Raw genomic sequence first — 24681 nt, 5'->3', positions numbered from 1 at the left:
ATCAACACCATACAAGAGGAAGGCAGGTGACTCATTTATGGCAGTGTGGTGCGAATTGTTATAGGCAAAACATGCAGAAGGTATCATTTCATCCCATTCGACTCTCCCATCGTCAGAGGATTTAGTTATCATTTCGACTAACGATCTGTTCACCCGTTCGCACGTGCCATTCGCACAAGGTCGATAAGCGGTAGTAATGTTCCTCCTAATTCCTAACCACTTGCAACAGTCCGAGAATAAAGATGATAGAAAGTTGGTACCTCTATCGGAAATAATTACTTCTGGGGCACCGTACCTACAAACGATTTCATTAAATATTGTATTACTCACAGACCATGCAGTTTGGTCCTTCAAAGGGTGTGCTTCGACGAAACGAGTGAAAATATCTACTATTACAAGGATGAATCGGTTACCGCTGCTCGATGTGCGGATAGGTCCTACTATATCCACAGCAATCTTTTGGAAAGGTGCCTCAGCCGTCTCGTTTTCTTGGAAAGGAGCCTTTCCTTTGTGTACATTATGCCTCTGGCACCTTTCACACGTCTTAATGACACCTTCGACCTTCTCTCTCAAATTCCGAATATAATAGTGTTTCTCAATGTTAATTATAGTTTTTCGCACGCCCCAATGCCCCGACAGATTGTTTTCGTGAACAGCCTTAATCACTTCCCTAGCAAGATCCTCCCCTACGCATAATTGGCTAACATACTTGTCACGGGACTTCAAGAGGCTTCTTCTATACAGGCATTCGCTTATTACTACATACTGGTGCATATAGCTCCCAATATTTCTATTCCCGGGGCTTCTCAGTAAATCCCTTTTTATGGGGCCAAAAGTTTCATCGCGATCCTGTGATAAACCAATCTCGTATCTATTAGGGATTACAGCCCTTGTAGATTCAACATCGAAGTGATGAACCCCGTTAACGTTCCTCGAAAGGAAGTCCGCTACTTTATTGTCAACGCCTTTCACATGTTGGACTTCTATATGGTAGTCCATAATCTCCATTATCCAACGAGTCAGACGCTTGCTCCCATTTTGAATGTTGCTAAGGAACACAAGGGGTTTATGGTCAGAGAGTATTATCGTTTTTTGGCCTAGAATTAAAAATTTGAAGTGTCTTAAGGCTAAAACAATTGCTAGACATTCTTTCTCAATTGTGGAATAATTGATTTCTGCCCCTTGAAATCTCCTACTAAAATAGCCTATCGGAGCCAGTCCCTTTTCGTGCCGTTGTTCGAGCACCGCAGCTGCCGCGTTGTCAGATGCGTCAGTGTGCAAATAGAATGGTCTATCAAAATCCGGGTGAGCTAGAATTGGTGGGCTTGCTATTGCCTCTTTTAACTTTTCAAAACCTCTCTGACATTCTGGGCTCCATAAAAATCTCTTCCCTTTCTTGGTGAGTTCTGTTAATGGAGCAGCGATATCGGAAAACGACGGGATAAAATTCCGAAAAAATCCAACCACACCGAGAAAACTGCGGACCTCTTTTACACTACGAGGTGTTTCCACTTTCTTGATCGACTCAACATTGTTGGGATCAGGTCGCACACCCTCGCTATTAATAATATGTCCTAAATATCTCACCTCCTTTGCTAATATTTGGCATTTACTCGGATTTAATTTTAGGCCCTCATCCCTTAATGTACTAATTACTCGATCGACAAGCTCAAGATGATCCTCCAAACTTTGTGAAAATAATACAATATCATCTTGAAACACAAAGCAGCTATTTCCGACAAATTTTGCTAAGATCTTCGTCATAATGTATTGGAAAAACCTCCCACTATTCTTCCCACCCTGAGGCATCCTACAAAGTTGGTATTTTCCCCATGGTGTGGAGAACGCAAATATGTGTCTTACCTTGGGATCTAGAGGAATCTGGAAATACCCTGCTTTTAAGTCCAATACCGAGAAATATCTGTTCCCATTAAGTTGGGATAAGATGTCGTCTATTCGAGCCATCGGGAATATTTGGGGTTCTGTTATATCATTAATTTTTCGCAGGTCCAAAGTGATACGAATCTCACCAGAGCTTTTAGGAACAACATGTATAGGAGAGTTCCACTCCGATGAGCTCTCCTCACATATACCTGCTTTTATCAGCTCACTAACTTGCTTCTTAAGGCCAGGTAAGTAACTGTACGGAATTCGGTACTGTCTAACGTTGACCGGACGTTCCGACGTCAGGCTAACAGAGTGCATATGTCTGCTAGTGCCAGATAACTCGGCAATTTCGCTAGCAATAGCGTCCGGATACTTTCTCAAAATATTTATTATTTTCCTCTTAACCGGTTCATCTAGGTGATCCAATCTCCACACCTCTCTTTCTACCTCTGCCACCCCTACCTCACTATTTATATTAATACAAAATCTCCCTTCACGACCTTGCTTATCTGCCTTAACCACTGATTCGATCCCCACCAACAGCCCAGGGTGCTGGCAAATAATGTCCATCCCGATGATCATCTCGTAACCTGCCCTTTCAGGAAACCCAACACTTGGTGTTGTCGTGCATACCTTTTTCCCATCGTGGAAACAGCACTCGATTGCTACGGCCTCATCACTGTTTATGAGTGCTCCCGACATCCCACTAATACATGAATTGTTTGGGACCACCCAATTCCTATTTTCACGCCTGATATATTCAGTCAATTCATTCTTAATTACGGTCCTTTCTGCACCTGTATCTACTAGACCAGCAATTTCACGTCCTAGGATTACACCTCTTACAATCGGTAACCCCCGGTCTGACAAGTGGATCTTTCTGGTCAGTTCTAATTTAACTAACCGGTCATTCGCCTGACCTTTCAAATGACCTCTGACTAGTTTAAACCTCTTCTCTTGTTGCATTTTCTCGAAATATGGCCTATTTCACCACACGTGTAACAACGGCGCTCTTTTCCCCACCTCTCGCGGTTATTGTTCCCCTTCATGTGCTCGAGTAAAGATGCCATGGACTCGGTCAAACTCCTTATTTGAGTCTCCAACTCCTCTACACGCTTACCCAATTGTACTTCCCTTCTCTCCAACCCCCTTTCATGCTCAACATTTGCGCATACCTCACTTATCCCACCTCGTTTGTTGCAGGCCGATTCGATTTCCTCTTCTTCTTCGGCCTTTACTATCGCCTCATCCAAGGTGTCCGGCCGCCTCTGCATCACCTGCCTCCTAATCTCCGCTAGTAGTCCTTTTATAAAGCATTCCTTAACAGCATTGTCGCGAAGCGTCGCTAAATTAGAATTGCGCGTCACCGCTCGTGAAAACAACGACTTAATCCTAATCCCGTATTCGCAAACCCTCTCCCCTCTTCTCTGGGAGATCTTTAATACCTGATCAAACGGGTCCTGTTCTTTTTCTTTACGACCAAAGCACTTTATAAGAGCCCTCCTTATTTCATCATAGCTCATGACGCCCTGGTCCCTTAAATCGAAAAATAAAGACAAGGGCTCACCTTTTAGGCGGGCTTGAACTACGGTGACCTTCACAGTCTCATCCCAGCTTGCCAACGACGCGACGTTCTCGACGGTTTGGAAAAACCTACTCACATCTAAAATATCTCCGGGCAGGTTCGAAAAACATGGGATCATGCCCATAAATCCCGTTACAATAGGCACATTGCCCAATTCCCCTGCCCCTGAAGATCCGCTGGTAATTTGTTCATCCATAGTTTACCGAAACCTTTTGGTTTTACAATAATATAATTTACAATTCCAATGGCTATAATTACAGATATAAGCGGCAGTAGGATGAGGGGTTAATACAAGATGCACGTTTGGTCGGTCCTTTTACAACAAACAACCCGATCAATATCCTGTCGCGGACGCCAATGTTGATTATCCGATGGATCTAAGTCCACGGATGTAATAAGGATGTATGTTAAGGACTCAAGTAATGACCAATTACACGTGCACGAATTTGGCGAAACAACAGTAATTTATTCTAACAGTACAATAACCGCGAGATGCTTCCTAACCCTCAAGTTTACACGATACACGACTTAAAACTAACGAAATTTACAATACTCTATATACATATATACATACACATTTTCCTTCTATACAATAATTGCATATATTAGCCTTCGACGAATCACGGTATTATGTTAAGTAAATGCAACACGATCTCGAGTTCCAAGCGTTCCTTTTCTTTACGTTAATTCACAAAACTAATAGTTCTTTCCGATACCTGAACGTAATTTACGTCACCAGAAGTACGTCCCTCGTTGATACTTCTCAATTACACTACGATGGAAACGGATTGTGCTTCCCGACTGAAAGTGGTCGCCCTTTCTAGACTCCTGTTCTCCCGGTCTAACTCCGACGTCCTTGCTGACCCTTCCTCGGCAACCTTCCTCGACGAATCCAAAAGCAGCCAAAAAGTGTCCTCAATCGTGAGAGTCCCTCAATTTATATTTCCCGCTCTCCGGAAGTCCGCTTCACTTATTGTCCCACTCTGGACCAATCAGAAAGCTTCTCACGTATCCTAAGGTGACATCATAAGAAAATTCCACGCGACACGGTACAAACCAAGAAAACCCGATACATACAAAAAGGAAACCGAGAAAATAATTAATAATAATAATAATAACAATAATACATAGTTGCGTAGCACTACAAGATAGTATTCCTCTGAACTTTGAAACTTTCCCTTGTAATTCCAGCAGGTTGAGTGTCTATTTTTATTTTTTGCAAGACTGTTGGGCGGGCACTCGCTAAGTATTGCGTGGGTTTTTATTTTCGAAAGGTGAGAGTATAATAGCAAAGGTATAGAGTGTGCAGAAGATGTCTGATGTTGCTGGGCAGTATGGCTTGAACAGGTTTACAGCAGGCTGCAGTTCAATCTTATCTAAGAAAGATACAGTATAATCAAGAAGATTCAAACAGCTAAAGGAGTAACAAAAATCACATCTGAGAAATAAAGAACACTAAAGAGTTCATAATGGAACCTGAAACATATCTGACAACAGAACAACACCAAGAAACTCGGCAAGATATGTTTTCTTCTGAAAAAGAGGATTAATGCTGCTATTTACTATTAAAGTTCTTTTGAAGAAGTGGGAGGATGTCAGAACAACAGTCTTAGAATGGCATCCAAACCAGGTTGAGGTTAATAGGCTTTTGGGGATCTCTACAATTACAATGCTATTAATTACTTCTGAAAAATCGTGAAGAAGAGAGAAAAGCAATCGACATTAGACATTCTTTAACCCCCATAAATGGAAAAAACATGACTAATAAAAATGCAAGACTGTAAATATGTATTTTTGTTATTACATATATACTTTCTTACTACGTTTATTTATATTTTTTATTGTTTGGGGTTTCCAAACGAATTAATCAAATTCCCATAAAAATTTATGGTAAATTGATAATTGATTAACGAACAATTGGGATAGCGAACAAAGTTTTGCAATGGATTATGTTCATTAACTGATCACCCACTGTACATTTTTTTTAGTTTTAATTATTATTATTATTAATGATCAATAATAGTAGTTCATCCCATGTCATTTCTCTGCCAATTTACATATATACACATCAAATGAAACCCGATATCATAAGCAAATATACCAGCAACTGCTATAAATGATTGGGCTAAATTTTGGATATATGATTATAGATTTAAAATGAATTTGGCACTAGTTAGGCATTAGGTGCCATCTCTTATTAAAATTAATAATTATATATTAATTCGAGTCCTGCTTTGGGCTGATTCTTTTCTTCCAGTTTAATCTAAATTAATTAAATATTATAATTATTAATTTTAATAAGAGATGGTGCCTAATGCCTAACTCTAGTGCCAAATTCATTTTTAATCTATAATCATATATCCAAAATTTAGCCCGATCATTTATGGAAGTTGTTGGTGTATCTGCCAATTTATCCGATACTGTTGTTAACAACAACTAACATAACATAAAATTAAAATAAGAAATGTCAAAATTTAAAATACTGTACTAACAAATAATAATCATCAGTTAATGAATGAATAAGCAAATAATGATTAACATGGGTTAATGTTTAAAGATTGGTTTGAGACTGATAATGATTGATGATAACAGCTATGTTTACAATAAGTATGTTCTACTGTATTACAAAGCAATGTTAAATGTTATTAAGAACAAACATTGTGTCATTGTTGAGAATGAATTAATATGTACTTTTTAGAATATATATAGTATTTAAACTCAATATATGAAATTGTTAGAGATTCAAAATCATTAATAAATTTTAATAATTTTTAAATTATTATCGAATAGTTTGTTTAGTATAATATGTTGTTATTTATTATAATTTAGTTTTATATACAATTTATTATTATTCAGTAGCTGGTTTTATGGGATACAGTTGGAACTGAAAGATTTCGGACCTTAACCAGAAATTATTTCCGGAATTCACATGTATGTCTTTTAATATATAGCGTATCTGATCCAGATTCTTTACTTGGTTTGGCACAATGGCTTCAAGATGCTAATAATTATGCAGAGTCAGGTAAGTTTTCTATTCATTTTTACAATCAGGAAATATCATTATTTGAATTTTAGTAAACTTTAATAAATGTAATTATTGTACTAGAAAAAAGTAAGATTTCTAAGTTCATAAATTTGAATAGTAAGTTTAAATTATTTGTTCTTGTAAGGAAAAGAAGTTATTGTTAAAATAAACTGTATCTGCGATTGCTTTATAAACACAGTTTACTTTAACAGTAACTTACAAATAAAATAATGTGGATATACAAATTGATAAATAGGCACAAACAAAATAAAAGAAAGAGCATCCAAACAAATTTTAGTCCAAAACTTGAAATTTTAAAATTCTGGCATTCTGTTGGCTCATTGGATAAAGAGGTCCAAGTTCATGGTAGAAATATATGAGAGAGTATCAGAAAGTTTTGACCTTTATTTTTTTGACAACTCACAAAAGAAGTAACACCAAAAGAAACATTGCCAAATGGGAAGAGGCTATTTTTTTTGACATATGATCCATTAACATTAATGCATTTGGCCAATTGCTTCACAAGTTTGAAAATGCAATCTTCAAAAAATGTGATTTATTGTTAGCAAAGAAAATGCAGCACCTCAGTCTGAACTTCCTAATCACTGTGAGATCTCATTCCCAAAAGCACTCCCTTTACTGGCCCAAAAAGACAGTAATTGGAGGGGGCAAAGTCACAGCTAAAAGATGAGTGATCTAGAACCTACCATTGAAAAGTAAGAGTTTTTCACACACAATGTGCACTCACATGTGGCTTGCATTGTGTCTGTAAAACTAGCAATTCTTGGATGGGAGGTTCTAGATTTGTCTGAAATTTGACATTTATTAATGTTGACTGCATGACTTTTTTTTCATATTAGGTATCATATAAATGAAATTAAATCTAAAGAATAAATTCATGAAAGTAGCTTGTTTTGAAATAAATATTTTCCATTTAATTTGTTATAAAAGAAAAACAAATTAATAATTATAGAAATAATAAGCTGATGATAAAAAAAGAAAAATCATATGATTGAGAATGTAAAAATTGCAATTACTATAGTCAATATAAAAGTAAACAATGCTTTAAATTAAACATAGAAGAGCAACTTTGAATGGAGTCAAAGAATTTTAAATAGTTGTATTAACATTAAGATAATAGAAAAAGTTATAAATTAATAAGAATCAGAATAATAATTTCAGAATGTGAGAGATGCTTCACTTAAACCAAATTTAAAGAAAAATAAATATGTATTGTTGACATCTGTTAATTTAAGAGAGTCTGGTGGTGTTTTCATTATTTATTTATTTAATTATAGTATTTTTAAATCTTAAAAAAAATACCCATATATTTTTTGCATCAACTGGATATATAAATTACAACAAAAAACACACCTTTAAAAAATCTAGCAATGAAATTTACTAAATAATAATGTTTTCGATCAGTTTAACTGATTTTCTTCAGTTACGATAAAGAAGGATATGAATACAAAAATTCAAAAATAAATGATAACAAGAATTCTAAAATAAACAAATAAATAACAGAAATCATAGTTGAGATTAATAACTAAATAACTACAGAAATAAAATAAAAAAAGGGAAAAATAGACAAATGTCCCTTAATAAAATTTACTTTTATAAAAGGACCACCATGTGGTAGACAAGCTCTCTGTGTGTCTATGGTTGATGCGACTGGATTTTTTGTTGCTTTAAAAATTTCCAATTTTTTCAGATATCTCATAGTGTGTATATTAGATGTGGGTCTGACGATGGTTGCCTGCTCTCGTTGTACTTGTATGTCCCGATGTTGCGAGTAAGCTGTCAGCATCGTATGATTGAGATTTTTATCAATTATGTATTTATGTTCTTTGAGACGACGTAAATTACGTATAGTGGCACCCATATAGACCAGTTTTGATTTGAAACGTTTGTCGATTAACGAGGTGGAGTAAATCCCTGCAGTCAAATTATGGTTATATGGTTTCTTATCATTCCTTAAAATTCTGAATATCATTGGGCTGCATCAGTATATACGTTTAACAACATTATTAGCTCTGGCCACTTTCTTATGTATCTAATCTCTGCACACAAAGCTAGAACTAATTTGAAATCGTAGGCACAAAAAACCTTTCACACTCTATTTCTAGCAGACAAATTAATGAGCACAAACGCTTTCGGCCGTTTTAAAAGGCCTTCTTCAGGTGCACTGAGGACCGTTGGAAGGTCGGATAGCCAATGTTTACGTGACGTCATTGTTTATGAGGGGTTTCCTCTTACAAGTGACGTCTTAGCAGAGAAGGTTTAAACGAAATTGACCTTGGAAAATATTTTAAGATTAGCCAAGATGCGTGAACTATTGTCGAAGATATGCGAATCGTGAAAGGCGGAAAAAAGGAAATAGAAAGAAAAAGGAAAAAGAAACCTGATAAATTTAGAAACTGCACGAGAGAACGAAACGGACAGGGAGAGGGTGGACCGGCCTATTTAATTAAGGGGGTTATCGAGGAGTGACCGCCAGGCAGGGGAAAGCGAATCTGCATCCCTGCTGTTAATGCAGTTTCCTTTGAGGGATTCAGTAAAGATCTCTATCGCTTCGATTGTTCTCCTTGTCCGTTTTGTTCTCTCGTGCAGTTTCTAAATTTATCAGGTTTCTTTTTCCTTTTTCTTTCTATTTCCTTTTTTCCGCCTTTCACAATTCGCATATCTTCGACAATAGTTCACGCATCTTGGCTAATCTTAAAATATTTTCCAAGGTCAATTTCGTTTAAACCTTCTCTGCTAAGACGTCACTTGTAAGAGGAAACCCCTCATAAACAATGACGTCACGTAAACATTGGCTATCCGACCTTCCAACGGTCCTCAGTGCACCTGAAGAAGGCCTTTTAAAACGGCCGAAAGCGTTTGTGCTCATTAATTTGTCTGCTAGAAATAGTGTGTGAAAGGTTTTTTGTGCCTACGATTCTTATGTATCCTTCTTAAAGATGGGATATAATTTAAAACCACTCTTCATTTCTAGTCTACTTATGTATGCTGACATATTGATGTTTGGAAGGTTGCAATCAACTTCTGAATCGTTTTTATTGGATAACCCTGTTGTTCTATGATCTTTAAGATGTAATTCAGCTCCGTTACGGTGTCCCATATGCTGGTACAATGTGTATACCTTTTTTATCAAGGATCTAAAGGCTGCAAATTTGATGTGCAGAGGATTAACAGAGTTATATGGAATTAAAATAGGTTGAAAACATGGTTTCCTGTATACCTTGGTCCAAATTTTGTCATATTTGCAAGGGATGGAAATGTCCAAAAAAGTTTACCGTTGTTTTACTCTCCTGGTCTAATTGTAGGAGTAATCTTTAATTGTAGAGGTTATCATTGATTGCTTTTAAAAAATGCTGCAGGTTTGGTTTTCTCTGCCACAAGAAGAAGACATCATCAACATATCTAGTGTATAAGATAATGAGGTGTTGGAATTTGGATAGAATGTTGTTTTCTAATTGTTGCACTACCAATTCACAAAGTATTGCTGATGTGAGCACTAAAGCTAAAGCATTTATTCATCTATTTTTACTTTTTATTGTTTATTTTATTTCTGTAGTTATTTATTTATTAATCTCAACTACGATTTCTGTTGTTTATTTATTTTAGAATTCTTGTTATCGTTCATTTTTAAATTTTTGAATTTACGTTTTATTTTATTGTAACTGAAGATCAGTTAAAATGATCAAAAATGTTATTAGTTAGTTAATTTCATTGCTGGATTTTTTAAAGGTGGGTTTTTTTTTTTGGTTGTAATTTTAAAAAATGTAATGAATTTAGTGATTTGGTATAAAACTTTAATTTATAAAAACTATCACACAATGGAATGGAACATAATGGAAATAGACTGTTTTATGGAAAGTTTCAACAGATATAGAAGTGGAATTTAATAAAGAAACATTTTATAACTAAATTGTTGTTTATTATTATCATGATATACAAATTTTTATAAAATGAACTTGTCATACATTTAAATATTTTTCTTATAAGATTTTATTTTTACGACAGCATTAAAAGTACTTGTAGGGAACAAATGTGACTTACCTTCCTCTGTTGATGAACAAAAATTAACAGAATTTGCCCACTATCATAACTGTGATATTGTCTTTCAAGTTTCAGCAAAAACAGGTAAATATGTCCAAATTGAGAGTTAAATTTTTAATGAAAATTTAAATTATATTATATATGATAAGAATACTTACATCCAGTAAAAATAATTTATAAATGCAAACTATATAAATATAAACTAATTTTATAATACAGTGGAACCTCGCTTAACTAGCACATCTTGTAATGAGTAATTTGCATAATGAGCAAAACAAATTGTAAAAAAATGACTCGCTTAACAAGTGACGAGGAGAGGAGAAGTCTCGGATTGTGCGCGTGCTACATCAGTCTGTGTTTAGCACTCATTTGGCTCGCTTGTAATTATGCATTTTTCCAAACTTGTGTTCAGACATATTACATATAAACATCAACAACCATAGCTGGTTATATAATAAACACACCAAACAATATGCCAAATTCTTGGGCTATGTAAAGGCTATAATTAAATATTAGAAATTACTGTGTTTCAATTTTTTTTCTTTTCTGCAAATTGAATTTGCATTCCAGGTTGGTTCATTTTGCACTAGAAGAAAAGATAGATGATTCACGTTTCTTAACAATGTATATTGTATAATTTTTTTAATAAACGTTATACATAAAATATTTGAGTATTTTTTTGGCATGGAATGCATTATCGTATTTTACATTAATTTATATGGGAAAAATTGCTTTGCTTAACAAGTGTTTTGCATTAAGAGTAAGATTCTGGAACGAATTATGCTTATTAAACGATGTTCCTCTGTAATGTTTTTATTATTAGTTTCTTATTCTTATTATATTTTTGATATTCTAATTAAACAAAGCCAAGTAACTCAATCTATATTACTTAAGTCTTTTACACAGAACATAAATTCATTCCTTGATAGTTGCCACATTTTACTTCAAATGCTTGTCACTCTCTATGTTCTATTCAGTCTTTTATGAATGACTATCTTATCTCTTTTCAGTGGTAAAGAAAGCCAGAATTTATGAATAGTGCATTTACACAGCCTGTAGGGTTTGTAGCAATTACTTCATACTGTTTCTGCACAATCTATATATAACAAATGATTTTTATTTTCCTTTTTGTATTGCTATTTATTAAATGGACTTGTTCTTCAATTACAAATGGAAAATACACATATTAAATTATTGATAATGATTTATTAAAATATTCTTTTAAAGTGTTATTAGATTACAAAAATAAAGAAATTCATTTCTTAGTAAAGAAGCTAAAGCATTTGTATATACCATTACACATATTCAATTAAATTTTGAAAATAATCTTCAAAATTAACAAGTTTTGATGTTGCAGTGACTATACAATAGTATGATAATTCTGGTTTGCTGTATATTTAATTCTATAATATTGTTTTTTTATTATGATATGTTTAAATTACTTTAGATCATCATACAAATTTCATTGCATTACATACATTTTCATTTTTAATTATACTGTTAGTCAAAAGCTCTCCATTGATGATGATGATTAAGTTTTTGTTTTTGTGTATTTAGCATATTTATTTTATCTTCACAAGTACTTGAAAAGAATTACAACTACAAATATTAATACGTTTCTAAAAGTACAGTAGAGCGTCGATAACTGGAACCAATTGGGGACTGGGGTCGTTCCAAGTAGTGATTTTTTCTAATTTCCGATTATGTACGAAAAAATATATTAACCTGTCCGATGTTCAAATTTTTCTCCGTTGCGTATCGCTTCCTGTTGAATTTTTCTCCGTTGCGTGTCGCTTCGTGTTGAATTTTCGTCGATTTTAAGCCTAACGAAAATTTTTATAATAATAATCGAGGCTATCGTATCATTAAAAATTATTTCTTTATTTTGTACAAACAAAATAAATATATTGAAGAATATAAAAAACATGAAAATTATACTTTAGAAGTAAATTTAGTATCAAAAACGTTTGATTCAGCACGACACAGTCTGACTGAAAATCGTTTCAGTTTCCGGCCATTTCAATTACCGATGTTCCAATTTTCGACGCTCTACTGTATATTGAAGTTTTTCTTACTTTTATAATGACTTATCAACTAGATTTATACTGACTGTGACTACAGTAATTTGGATAAGACATCTTTCATTTCTATTAAGACAACCTTTTAAAATTAGTGTTAAAATATTTATTCTTTATATGTTTGGCTTCTATTTGATAGCTAACAAGATTTTCAAACATAGTTTACAGTTTAGCATTTCTATCTAAATTTTGTAATATCTTTTCAAAAAATTAGATGTGAAAATTTTGGTTAATGTTACCTTAGGATCCAAAATGGCGGCCAGGGAATTTTTTCCCTACGTTGGACACTGCGACAGGGAAATAATTTTCCCCTGCATTCAAGATGGCCGCGGTTCCGGCCGCCATCTTGAATTTCTCTGCAGACTCCACGGATTTTTTAACCGAAATAAACAATAAAAAACAACAAAAAGAGGAGTTTTTTACTCACTTTTCGATTGTTCGATATTCTGAGTATGATCTCCTGTTTGGGGGTCGACGGAATTTTTCGAATGGTTGACTGTTCTATGTTCGACCGCTACTCCTTCTATGTCGTCAATGTGCATATATCCTTTCCATTCGTCCGTTATTATCGTACTGCCGGAATTCACGTATTTACAAACGATCCAATTCACAGTGTTTTCTGATCTGTCGTTCACCTGACATATGAAGCATTTCTTATCTTCATCGCAATGAATGCAAACGGACTCGGTCGGCTGTATGCTTAATTTTACAGCAAAATTCGATGCGTTATCGATACGGGGAGGAAAACCTAGCTCCGAAAAGTCGTCTTCCATTTACTTTTAGAAATCACGGGAAGTGCATCTCGACCAAAATTCGTCGTTGCAACTCAGATCGGCAAAACTAGTCATTATCGAACAATTGGCAATAAACTAAACGCGGGGAGGTAAGGAGAGGAAAAAAACACGGTCTTTCCTTAATTTCTGATTACTTGGTTCTCTAATTTTAGGATTAAATTGTAAAAACAGAAATAAAAATACTTACTAATACTGGAGGAATTAATAACAATACATATTCACAGATAGCAATTTGTGTGCAATGAAATATCGTTACGAAAAAAAACCACAGCAATTAATCCAATACGTAATTCGTCGCAACACAGCAGTAAACGATTCCAACAGGAAACTAGTCGATTTGCATAAAATTGCCCAGAAATGAACAGAATTTACGTCGCAGATCATGCATTTGCATATTCGTTCGTAACACCCTTACGAATTTTCCGCCGATTTTACTCTCGCACGACGTCATGAAAAGGCTCCCTCTACCGTCGCAAATTTACACACTACTGTCTCCGTTCCGAGGTTACTCGGCAACGTCGAACGCAGGGTAGAAACCGAACAGGAAAAAAGTCCCCACGTCGTCGACGTCTCGACTCTAGGGGAAAATTATTTCCCCGTCGCAGTGTCCAACGTAGGGAAAAAATTCCCTGGCTGCCATTTTGGATCCTAAGGTAACATTAACCAAAATTTTTGATTTTGAAACAATTCTGTTAAAAAATTTCATTATACTTTATTTTTACGAGTTGTAAGAATTCATTTTTATCAATTGATTCAAATTTTCATCTTTTTATAATAGACACTAAGAGAATTTCTAAAAACTATTCTTATGGCAGCAGCAGCATTTGTTATGAACAAATAAGTTTGTGTTTGATAATACAGAAAATTCAGCAGCATTTTTATGTTGTTAAATTTTCTGTTAACAAATCCATTGTAATGAAGATACAAGAAATTCTTGTTAGTTCAAAACTCGGGGGACGAAATAATCACAACTGCAAATTGTCGAGTTGTGAATTATCAAAGATTTACATATTTCTGTGCAGTATGCCAAATGCCAAGTAATTGATGTAATTTATTAAGCAAATGGAATATGGCTATGTATACAGAATATTATTTTTGTTAATTAATAATTAGTTTCTTATTCTTACTATTATATTTTTAATATTCTAATTATATCATGAATCATACTTGCAGGCTGTCAGATAGGTTTTAAAAATAATTTAGGTTACATTTCAAGTGCTATGAAATGTAACCTAAATTATTTTTAAAGTGACCTAAAAAGTAGTAAGTTGCCTAAATATAAAAAGTAGAACCCTACAAATATCTCAATCTGCTAATTGCAGCCCAATTTTGCAATCTCAAAAACCAGCTATATTTTATGAGATAAGAAAAAAAGGGTAGTCCGAAAACACCTGAATGTGATACCTGAAAATGTGTTACTGTAAAAGCAAAGCCAGATTAGAGTTCATGGTGTACTGTTCTCTTAAAGCAGGGTTGTCCAACCTTTTTTCCTTACATGCCAAATTAGAAATTTAGGTATATTCAGTGGGCCACAAAGATACTTTATATAAATATATGCTTTTAAAAAGTTAAAAATGTGAATATCAAATTTTAATAATAAATATGTATTATTACAAAAAATACTGTGTTATTGACAGTAAAAAAAGAAATTATACTCACACAAAATAAAAATAAATTCAATGCAATTTTTGACATTGCCTTCCTTTTATAATATTGTCAATATCTGCTTTTATGATACTAGTCTTAATTCTAGGAATGTTAGTTAAATGGGAATCACTCAACCTATTTTTTTTCAGCAGTTTTCATGTTTTTAATGCACGAAAAGAATTGTTCACAACAGTGTATACTACCCCACATGCATAACAGTTCTCTAGATAAAACAGTTTCATAACACCAATTACGTCATTATGACATCAAAGTGTATCCAGTGAAATGAGAATAAGTTTTACGACATGCTTTACCAAAATAAATGAAAATATACCTTAAAAATTTAGGGTGCAGTGGACCGCAATGTGGCCCGCGGATTGGGGTTGGACATCCCTGTCTTATAGCATGGAGATACTTCAATCTAAAAGTTAACATATGCACTATCTGAATTCAAATTAATGAGAATTTCCTCTAGTGTATTTGCTTTTTTTTTCTTTAATGACATTCGTTTATATTTTTAAAATGAGAACAGCATTTGAAGATTCTCAATGCATTTGCTTCAGAATATAATGGTTTGAATTAGTTATTAAATATTAGCTACAAGGTTGAATTCTTTCAGTTTAAACATTTTGAATGTACGTTACGACAGTGGCGTGCCGTCATTGGAAGCGGTGGAAGTGCTGCATCTACCTTCCAATAACTTTTCCTTGTATTTTCTAAAATATAAATTTTCATATTTTAACATACTTTGAATTAATTAAAATTAATATTTTATTATAACTGCATTATGTATCTTATTAAAAAATTCTATACTACATGTGAAAAAAACGATAAGATTGCTATTGTATATTCGAATGTCAGTGGCGGAATGGAAGTGCTTACGAGACAGCTTCCATGGCGAGAATAACTGAATGGTGTAAAGCAGCCAGAGGGCATTGGCGCACGCGCTTTACAGAACACCAACCTCAGCTGGTTTAGCTGGTGAAAACTACACATGCGTAACGCTTCCAACAATTCTATCCCTTAGCTCCCCCTGTCAGTGGCTATCTGACTAAGTGAATTGTTTAAGATTTAAAAAGTAAAGAGTATTCAATGTTATTTTTATGTATGTTTTTTTTTCAAAGTTATATTTAATTACAGTATAATTAAAAGAAAATTATAATTATATTGAATTTTCAGACAGAATCTACAGATTTTCAGACAAAATCTTTAGAATTTTTATCACTTTTAGATGTTTTTCATAATAATAAAATTATTCATTTTTCCAAGTGTGTTTTAATTCTTTAAATTAAGTAAATTTTTTGATTTATCTAAATTCTGTAGCAAATCGCAATATTTATATTTGTGTCTGGACTATATTGACAACTAACTCTTAAACATAAAACATATTATAATTAATGTTGATCAGAACAAAGACGTACTAAAAGAATTATATGATTTAATATCATTAATTTTTACGGTACCATCTACCAGTGGGTCTGCTGAGCGCAGTTTTTTGACCACGAAGCAAATTCATACATTGGCCAGGAACACTCGGTGGGAGGAAAAATTGTGGTTGCTAGCGTTGTTTTCAATAGAGAAAGAGCTTTCAAATACGTTGGAGTCGACGACTAGTGACTTTTATGATAAAGTAATTAACGACTTTGCGGAAAAAATCGCCGAATAGTTAGTTTATAAAAAATTAAAAAAAGCAAGTTTTTCTATCATTGTTTGTATCGTATCAATTTGTATTATGTATGTATTATTTGTATTTAGAACTAAAATACATAAATTGTTTATTTCTGTCATTTCCAGTATTTGTTTAAAACTTTTATGGAAATGTCATGTAGTGGACAGGTCTGACCCGTCACGAAAGACGCGAAAAAACGGTTAATTTAGAGAAAAATGTATTAGTTTAAAAAAAACATAGGTAAAAGTTGTTTGTAGTCGGACACCCATTGTTTATATGAAACTGCCAGGCAGAAACCATAAATTGCGGAAGGAAGTCATCCTATGATCGATGGAAGATCGAATTTGTCTTCGATTTTGACTTTTCTCACTTCCCACGTAAGAGTCTCATTACATTTAGTAACCAGGGACCAACCACTCGGGAAGTGTGATTGAGGGAGAAGACCAATCAAAATAGATGAAAGAAAGAACGGAGATTGATATAATCTCCGACAATTGAGATCACCTAGCACTCGGTTAACATTCTGAATAACCAAAACGCAGTGTGTCAACGCACAAACAAAAAAAAAAAGAACAGTTTCTTGTCTATTGTGCCAACCTGTAACCCGTGCCACTTTGGACTTAGACCGTGTCCCCGACGCCAACAGAAGTCTCCCCGTGCCTTACAGACTTGTCAACGCCACTATCCTGGGGCCACCTTCGATCGACCATCAAAGAACCACATCGACGCTCAGGACGTCCGAACGGCTGATTGTCCTAATGCAAACTATTTTGTACATAGTATATGTTTATTTTAAATTAAAATAAACGGTTTTTGTCAGATACTTGTCGCCTTTCTCTTCCGCCACCACGCACGTAGGAATGGACCGTAGACCATTACTGACGCGCAATTAACTGATTGCCCCTGGAAGTCGGCTTCTTACAGAAACACAGCTTCCCTATCATCAAATGTCACGGCACGCCACTGCATTATGATAAAATTATCTTGAATAAAATATCTTTCATTTTAATTTTTTTGTTTTGAAGATTAATGAACCAATGTATTATAAACTTATTGCTTTGTTTCAACAATAATTTGGTCATAATCGATAATCTTTAATTAATTAATTTAATACTTTTTAATCTTGTCTCACCACAATATAATTTTTATTATTTTCTATTTTCTGCTAAACAAAAATCATTTTACTTCTCGAAATAATTTTTTCTCTGGTCATTTTTAACATTCTAGTTAGTAACTTGCTTCTTCCATATTTATGCTCTCTGGTTAAAACTGTTTCTCCATCTACACTACTTTTTAATCTTCTTGTGGATTCAGTCTTATCATATCAATTTTCTGAAGTTTCTGTACAAAAATTAATTCAGTGTTTTTACCCTTTTTCTAATAGTGGCACCCCCAACTTGATAATTTTTTTTCTTGCAGTTTATTCATTATTAGAGTTACTGTGCTTTTAGTACTTTTAGTAATGCACATAAGAAGTGTTACGGTGCTTCTCAGCATTATTTTGTGGCATTGGCACCCACTAGTTGCCTAGAGGATAAAACAACTGAACACCAATAGTTTATTTGTGGGTTTGTGTTTCAACAGGCTGGCTGCATGAAGTTTTCTGGATTTTCTTTACAGTTGTAACACTTACAGATCAGTTTCCTTTAGAAAACCCTCCTGGGTGACGACTTCTTGGCAAATCACCCAGTTTTTTTCTGCCTTCTTCCATCTGTCCATTTCATGACATCGTAGAATTTGTTCCCCTGAAATTTTGTGGCATCTGTTTGAAAACCACTGAATTAATCCATTCTTTTATAGTTGATTTCATTAATATTGCTAATTTTTATAGAAATTGATAGGACCCTGTAAAAAGTTTATTCTATCATCTTTCTAAATGAGATTGTGTATACAATCAAATCTCATGTTTTGAACACCTCACTTTTTGAGCAATTCGGTTCATGAACAAAATTTTGAACCCATTTTTGTCCCGGTTGCCATACAATAACTCAGTTGCTAAACAAGCTACTCAGCAGAGCCGTCCACAGACAGTTGACTCTCTATACTTCCTGTGTTAAAGTCAACGGCCTGACCAATCAATGACAGGAGTACTGATTCAGAAGTTAGTGCCGCCAAGATCACCCTGCATCACGTAACAAATTATTGATGATGATGCTATTTAAATTACATTTCAATGTGCATACAGGAAAGATACTATTTCTGTTTTTCAGTGCACACCACAGTTGAATTTAAATCAAATTAATTAATAAAAATTGCATTTATTGACATTCACATAATATAAATGGCATTCAAGAATTTGTTAAAAATATGCTTGTTAAATTAAATGACAAAAATTTATTAATACTAGGTAGCCAGTTACTTAAACTAAAACAAATACAGTCAAACCTGTTTTTATGCGGTCTTTTTTTGTGCGATTTTTTATTTCTGCGGTATAGTCGGCGACTAGTCTCGTGCGATTTGTCATGTCTCACGTTGACTTATTATAGCTAAATAAACTTATTATAGTAATATTATTGCATGAATACGCAAAAAATGAAATAATTTATTTTTTAAGTCAACAAAACACCACCTGGACAAAAATATGTAAAACAGACGATCGATGAAACGATGCAGTCAAGTGCTGACATCTGTTGTCAATAAATTCTATTTTGTACGGTTTTGAGTTATTTTCTATGCGAGACTTTTTTTATGCGGTCAATAGGGACCGCATAAAAAAAATATTTTTTTAATTGTGTTGCGAAAACTATTTTTTATAGCCACTCGTGAAGTTTTGTGCGATTTTTTTTTTTTTTTTTTTTTTTTTTTTTTTTTTTTTTTTTTTTTTTTTTTTTTTTTTTTATGTGGTTCCTATCCACCGCATAAAAACAGGTTTGACTGTAATTAAATTTAAAAATAATGAAATAATAATTAAAACTGGCTTTTATACCAAAACTAAAAATTAATTAAAATTGAAATCAAATCAATTGAAAAACAATCCTTCAGAATCTGTAGTTAAAGTACTTGTTGTTGGTCTTGATTGATTTGCTTATATTTCATGCAGACAGAGTTGAATCTCTGTTTAAAGCACTTCTTTGTAAAGTGTTAGGTTTGTTTTAGTTGGTAATGACAGAACATTTTGCTTTTATAATATAGATAAAAAAAATATAGATATATATGCTTAATATAGATAAAAAAAAATTATATATATAATAAAAAACTAATACAAATACATGGCTGGCATTATTAACATTTAAAATATATATATATAAAGTCATATTTATATTTTTTAAATGTTAATAATGCCAGCCATGTATTTGTATTAGTTTTTTAACATTTAAAATATATATATATAAAGTCATATTTATATTTTTTAAATGTTAATAATGCCAGCCATGTATTTGTATTAGTTTTTTATCTATATATATAAAAACGAATGTGTGTCTGTCTGTGTGTGTGTCTGTCCTTCATGCATTACCACACTATTTATCCGATTGCCATGAAACTTTGGGAAGTTGTTTAATACACTCCCGCGAAGGTTTGTGGCATATGTGAAGACCACTATTTCTTCCCCTTTCAAAAATATATTTATATATGGATTAAGGCTTTCATGTCCAATAGATGGCGCTAACTTCTGACAACCTAAGTTGGCTTTTCTGTGAGGCATTATGCTTTTCTGTTAGAATGGACTAAAGCAGATCATTTTCTATCTATATAAATAAAATATAACGTTTGTTTGTTCCTACCGATTCCTTTTGAATTTTGACACAACGTTGCATTCGAATACGCAAGTGTTTGTATATAATATACACGTCTAAATTCCTCCTCCTGGGGGGAGATGGACGGGATTAAGGCTTACCGTAAAGAACTCGGCTTCTATTATACTATTTTACATGCGGTTTTTTGCGTTTTTGATTGCATTTTAATAGGTTACGTCAACAGAATATACACTAAAAAGGGATTTTTCGATATTCCTCAGCGGGGAAAGAGACAAGATTAAGGCTTACTGTAAAGAACTCGGCTTCTATTTATACTAATTTGCATGCGGTTTTTTGCGTTTTTAATTGCGTTTTAATAGGTTACGTCAACAGAATATACACTAAAAAGGGATTTTTGGATATTCCCCAGCGGGGAAAGAGACAGGATTAAGGCTTACCTTGAAGAACTTGGCTTCTATTATACTATTTTAGATGCGGTTTTTTGCGTTTTTAATTGCGTTTTAATAGGTTACATCAACAGAATATACACTAAAAATGGATTTTTCGGTATTTCCCTGCGGGGGAGAGGGACAGGATTAAGGCTTACTGTGATGAACTCGACTTTTATTATACTATTTTAGATGCGTGTTTGATTGCGTTTTAATAGGGTACGTCAAGAGAATGTACACTAAGAAGGGATTTTTTGAAATTCCCCCCACGGGGCAGGCGTTATACATTTATAATAGATACATTTTGAGCCACAGCAACGCATGGCCGGGTCTGCTAGTTATATATATAATTTTTTTTATCTATATTATATTGTTTTTATGGGCATTTTTATGCATGAAATACAGCTAAAAAGATAGTGGGAAAAAAGTTTTGTTTCTGGGATCAGGAATGGATTAATGCATTTTACATTGTTTCTTGTGGGAAAATTTGTTTCAGTTTTAGAACAACTTTTAGGAACGAATTAAGTTCAAAACCCAAGCTATGACTGTTCATAGCCTAAAAACATGGAACTTAAACTTTGTTTATATTAGAATTAAGAAAAAATGTAGTTATTTCTCTCTATATGAATTACATTATTGTTTTAAATTAATCTAGAAGTATTTTATGACATAATAAATTCAGGTAACTTTTAATAAGTCAGAAGTCGTCGTAAATGCATTTAAAATAAAAATAAACATAGTTATTTTAGAAAAACGAATTTATATTAATGTAGAATTCTTATATAGTATGTATAACTTTAATTTATTTTTATTTAACTTTATAAAAACCAGATTATAACAACAGTAAATGGCAAAATATATTTCTTACTTATACATTAGATCTTTCTTAAAGATATGCACACAAACATAAACAGATTGTATTAGACAATGTAAAAAAATATTTTTTAATCATATTATTAAAATAGATTTTATTCATGAATGGGTTAAGTTATAAATATTTTGTAGATTCATTATTATGTATTTTAAGTTTAGCAATTAGTATGGTGAAAACATGCTTATAATTAAATAATTATTTTATTTCTAGGTGAAGGAATCCATGAACTATTTCATATTATTTCACAAAAGTTATTAGAAAAAGAAAATAAAAGGCACATAAATCAACGTTTGTTTGATAACTCCGGAGACGACGACATATATAGTTTGAATGAAAAAGGAGGAGTATCTGCTTTCACTTGTTGTTCTAATTAATAAATTAATTAATTATAAACTTAATAAATATTTTGAATCTTTATAAAAATTTTTTCTAATTAAAATATCTTTATTCATAAAGGTATTAATTAAATTTATATAGTATAATTTTGTTAAATACATTTAATTTAGCTAAATTGTAAAAAATATATACAGTAATATAAGAAAAATATGCATTGTTTATTTTATTTCTAAAAACAAATAGAATTTTATTGTTAAGTCATACTACATAAAACTGAAATTTTATATTAGATGATAATTTATAAATTAGAAAATTATTTTTGAACTTTACATAGAAAAGTTGGAAGGAAAGCAGTTTAGAACAGATTTCTAGGATAAATTTTCCTTGCGTCAATTCATTTAAAAAATTATCTTTGAATTGAATCTTTTCTTTCACTTCCAATTTATAAAGAATTTTATTGATTGCACCTGTGTTCATATAAACCTTTTAAAATTATATTTAAATTCTTAAACTAAGAATTAAGTGAAATGAATACATTTTCTTAATAGTTATTAATGCACATTGTTTTTATATTTTATTTTTACTATTATTAACTTTAAATTAATTCTTTAGATTATCTTCTTTAGATCATAAAATTTTTTAGATTATTTATAACATAATAAAAAATAAAAATTTGTTATATACTTATTCATTAAAAAAATGCAGAATTAAAAACTGTGATTTCATCTAACATTCAAATACATATCATTCTATCAATTATTATGTTTATAAAAATATTTTAATATAAACAACAAAAATTATAATTTATTTTTTATATATTAATTTTTGTTGCTTAAACTTTTGTCTTGAAATTGATTATCAAATAACAATTAACAGTGATATTTTAAAATTCATTAAATCTCTCAAATTAATACAAATTCAAAATAAATTTGTATCTCTTAAAAATTCTAAATTATGATTCTTATTCAAGTATACAGAGTATTAGAAAAAAGCATTCAGCATTTACATGAGAGGTAGTTCACTATTCTGAACAAAAAAAAATTCTTAGCCAATATACAAAATTGTTAATACAGTAGATCCCCCTATAATTTGGTAGATACATTCAGTGTTATACGAATCCGTGTTGTACGAGTCACTTAAATACATGAGCAAATCACAGCCCAGCACTTGTGCAGTTTAGGGGCTATGGCTGTTTGAAAGGTTTTCTTCCATAAAATTAATCGATTCTAGACTAATTTGACTCGACATTTCCAAATCACACACAATTTTTTGGGAATAATCAATATATAAACTATGCTATAAACAAAAAATTGTAGGATTACTTGCCGAGTGTGCACCGTTTGACGACGCCATTGCTTGAGCTCGTTTTCGTCGTGGAGCGGCTCGTCGAACAGCAGGTGCGTGTTTCCCAATAAGTTATGTTTCTGCGAAAAATTCGCTGAACTTTGGCAACATCATTAATAAAAATATAATTTTTATGGCCATTGAATAATAAATGTTTTTTAGTAAGTCCAATGCTTGTTTAAACTTGGCGGTTTGTACAATATCCATTATTGGTCCAGATTCGACCAATCCTGTTGCAACACGAGTCGGCAATGACGTTTTACCGTGTTATACGAGTCTCTTTTAGCGTGTTATACTAACACGATCGCAATTTTTTCGCCGTGTTATAGGTGGTCTACTGTATATGAAATACGGTAGAGCATCGATTAACCGATCGCGTTCTAGTCAGCAAATTCAAATGTCCGCTAGTGATGTGGCGCTACAATATTTGGTTATGTCTTGGCTACTTTAATATTATTTTTGTTAAATTTTTGCATGTTTTAGCTGGTAGCACTGGCTCGACCATGAAAGGGAGGCTAGTATTTAAACAAGGCTTAATTTTTTAATTATGCTGAATCAGAATCCATTTTCGTCGGAGATATAAATTTTGGATCTGAATTTCACACTTGTAACAGATCGTGCTGTAGTTGTTGTACCATTTGCAATGTCAACTAAACGTAAACGGTTGTTCTCAGTGTTTTCGATAAACTTAAAATAATAGATCAGTTGAAAAGTGATGCTAGTAGATTAAGCTTAGCTGGGGAATATGGAGTTTGAAAAACCACAGTAACAGACATTAAAAAGAACAGTGATGCCATTAAAAAATTTTCAAGTGTACTGTACTTGACAGTGAGGATGGAAGCTTGCACAGAAAAACAATGAAAATGGCAGAAAACAAGGATTTGGACACTGCAGTTTACACTTGGTTCATGCAGGTACGTAGCCAAGGACAACCAATAAGTGGCCCTTTGACTTGTGAAAAAGCTCTTCAAATGAACAAGAAACTAGGAGGTAACGCTGATTTTCAAGCGAGTACCGGCTGGCTTTTGCGTTTCAAATCTAGGCATGGAATTAGGGAATTGGACATCCAGGGTGAAAAATTATGAAAAAGTCTTTTAAAAACATGATTGATAAGGATGGTTACAAAAAACCAATGTCTACAATGCAGATGAAACTGGTTTGTACTGGAAAAAAATGCCAACAAAAACCCTAGTTTCTAAGAATGAAATGTCAGCACCTGGTTTTAAGGCAAGCAAATCACACATTACTGTTATGGTA

The 24681-nt window shown here is 32.9% G+C and overlaps 1 protein-coding gene across 1 annotated transcript in view; it reads left to right on the top strand.

Annotated features, from left to right (window-relative positions):
• LOC136983923 (uncharacterized) overlaps window positions 1-22233 on the top strand; it is a 33258-nt gene extending 11025 nt beyond the window's left edge. The window contains exons 2-4 of the mRNA XM_067280812.1: window positions 6332-6494; window positions 10524-10643; window positions 21955-22233. Of these exons, the coding sequence (XP_067136913.1) occupies window positions 6332-6494; window positions 10524-10643; window positions 21955-22118 (447 nt within the window). The 3' untranslated portion in view covers window positions 22119-22233. The remainder of the gene's footprint in view (window positions 1-6331; window positions 6495-10523; window positions 10644-21954) is intronic.
• The last annotated feature ends 2448 nt before the right edge of the window (window positions 22234-24681 follow it).

Source organism: Centruroides vittatus, unplaced genomic scaffold (genome assembly GCF_030686945.1).
Source record: "Centruroides vittatus isolate TY-2023 unplaced genomic scaffold, ASM3068694v2 contig_897, whole genome shotgun sequence".
NCBI classification, from domain to species: Eukaryota; Metazoa; Arthropoda; class Arachnida; order Scorpiones; family Buthidae; genus Centruroides; species Centruroides vittatus.
The sequence above is the reverse complement of the archived record's forward strand: the minus strand, read 5'-3'. Positions and strand labels throughout refer to the sequence as shown.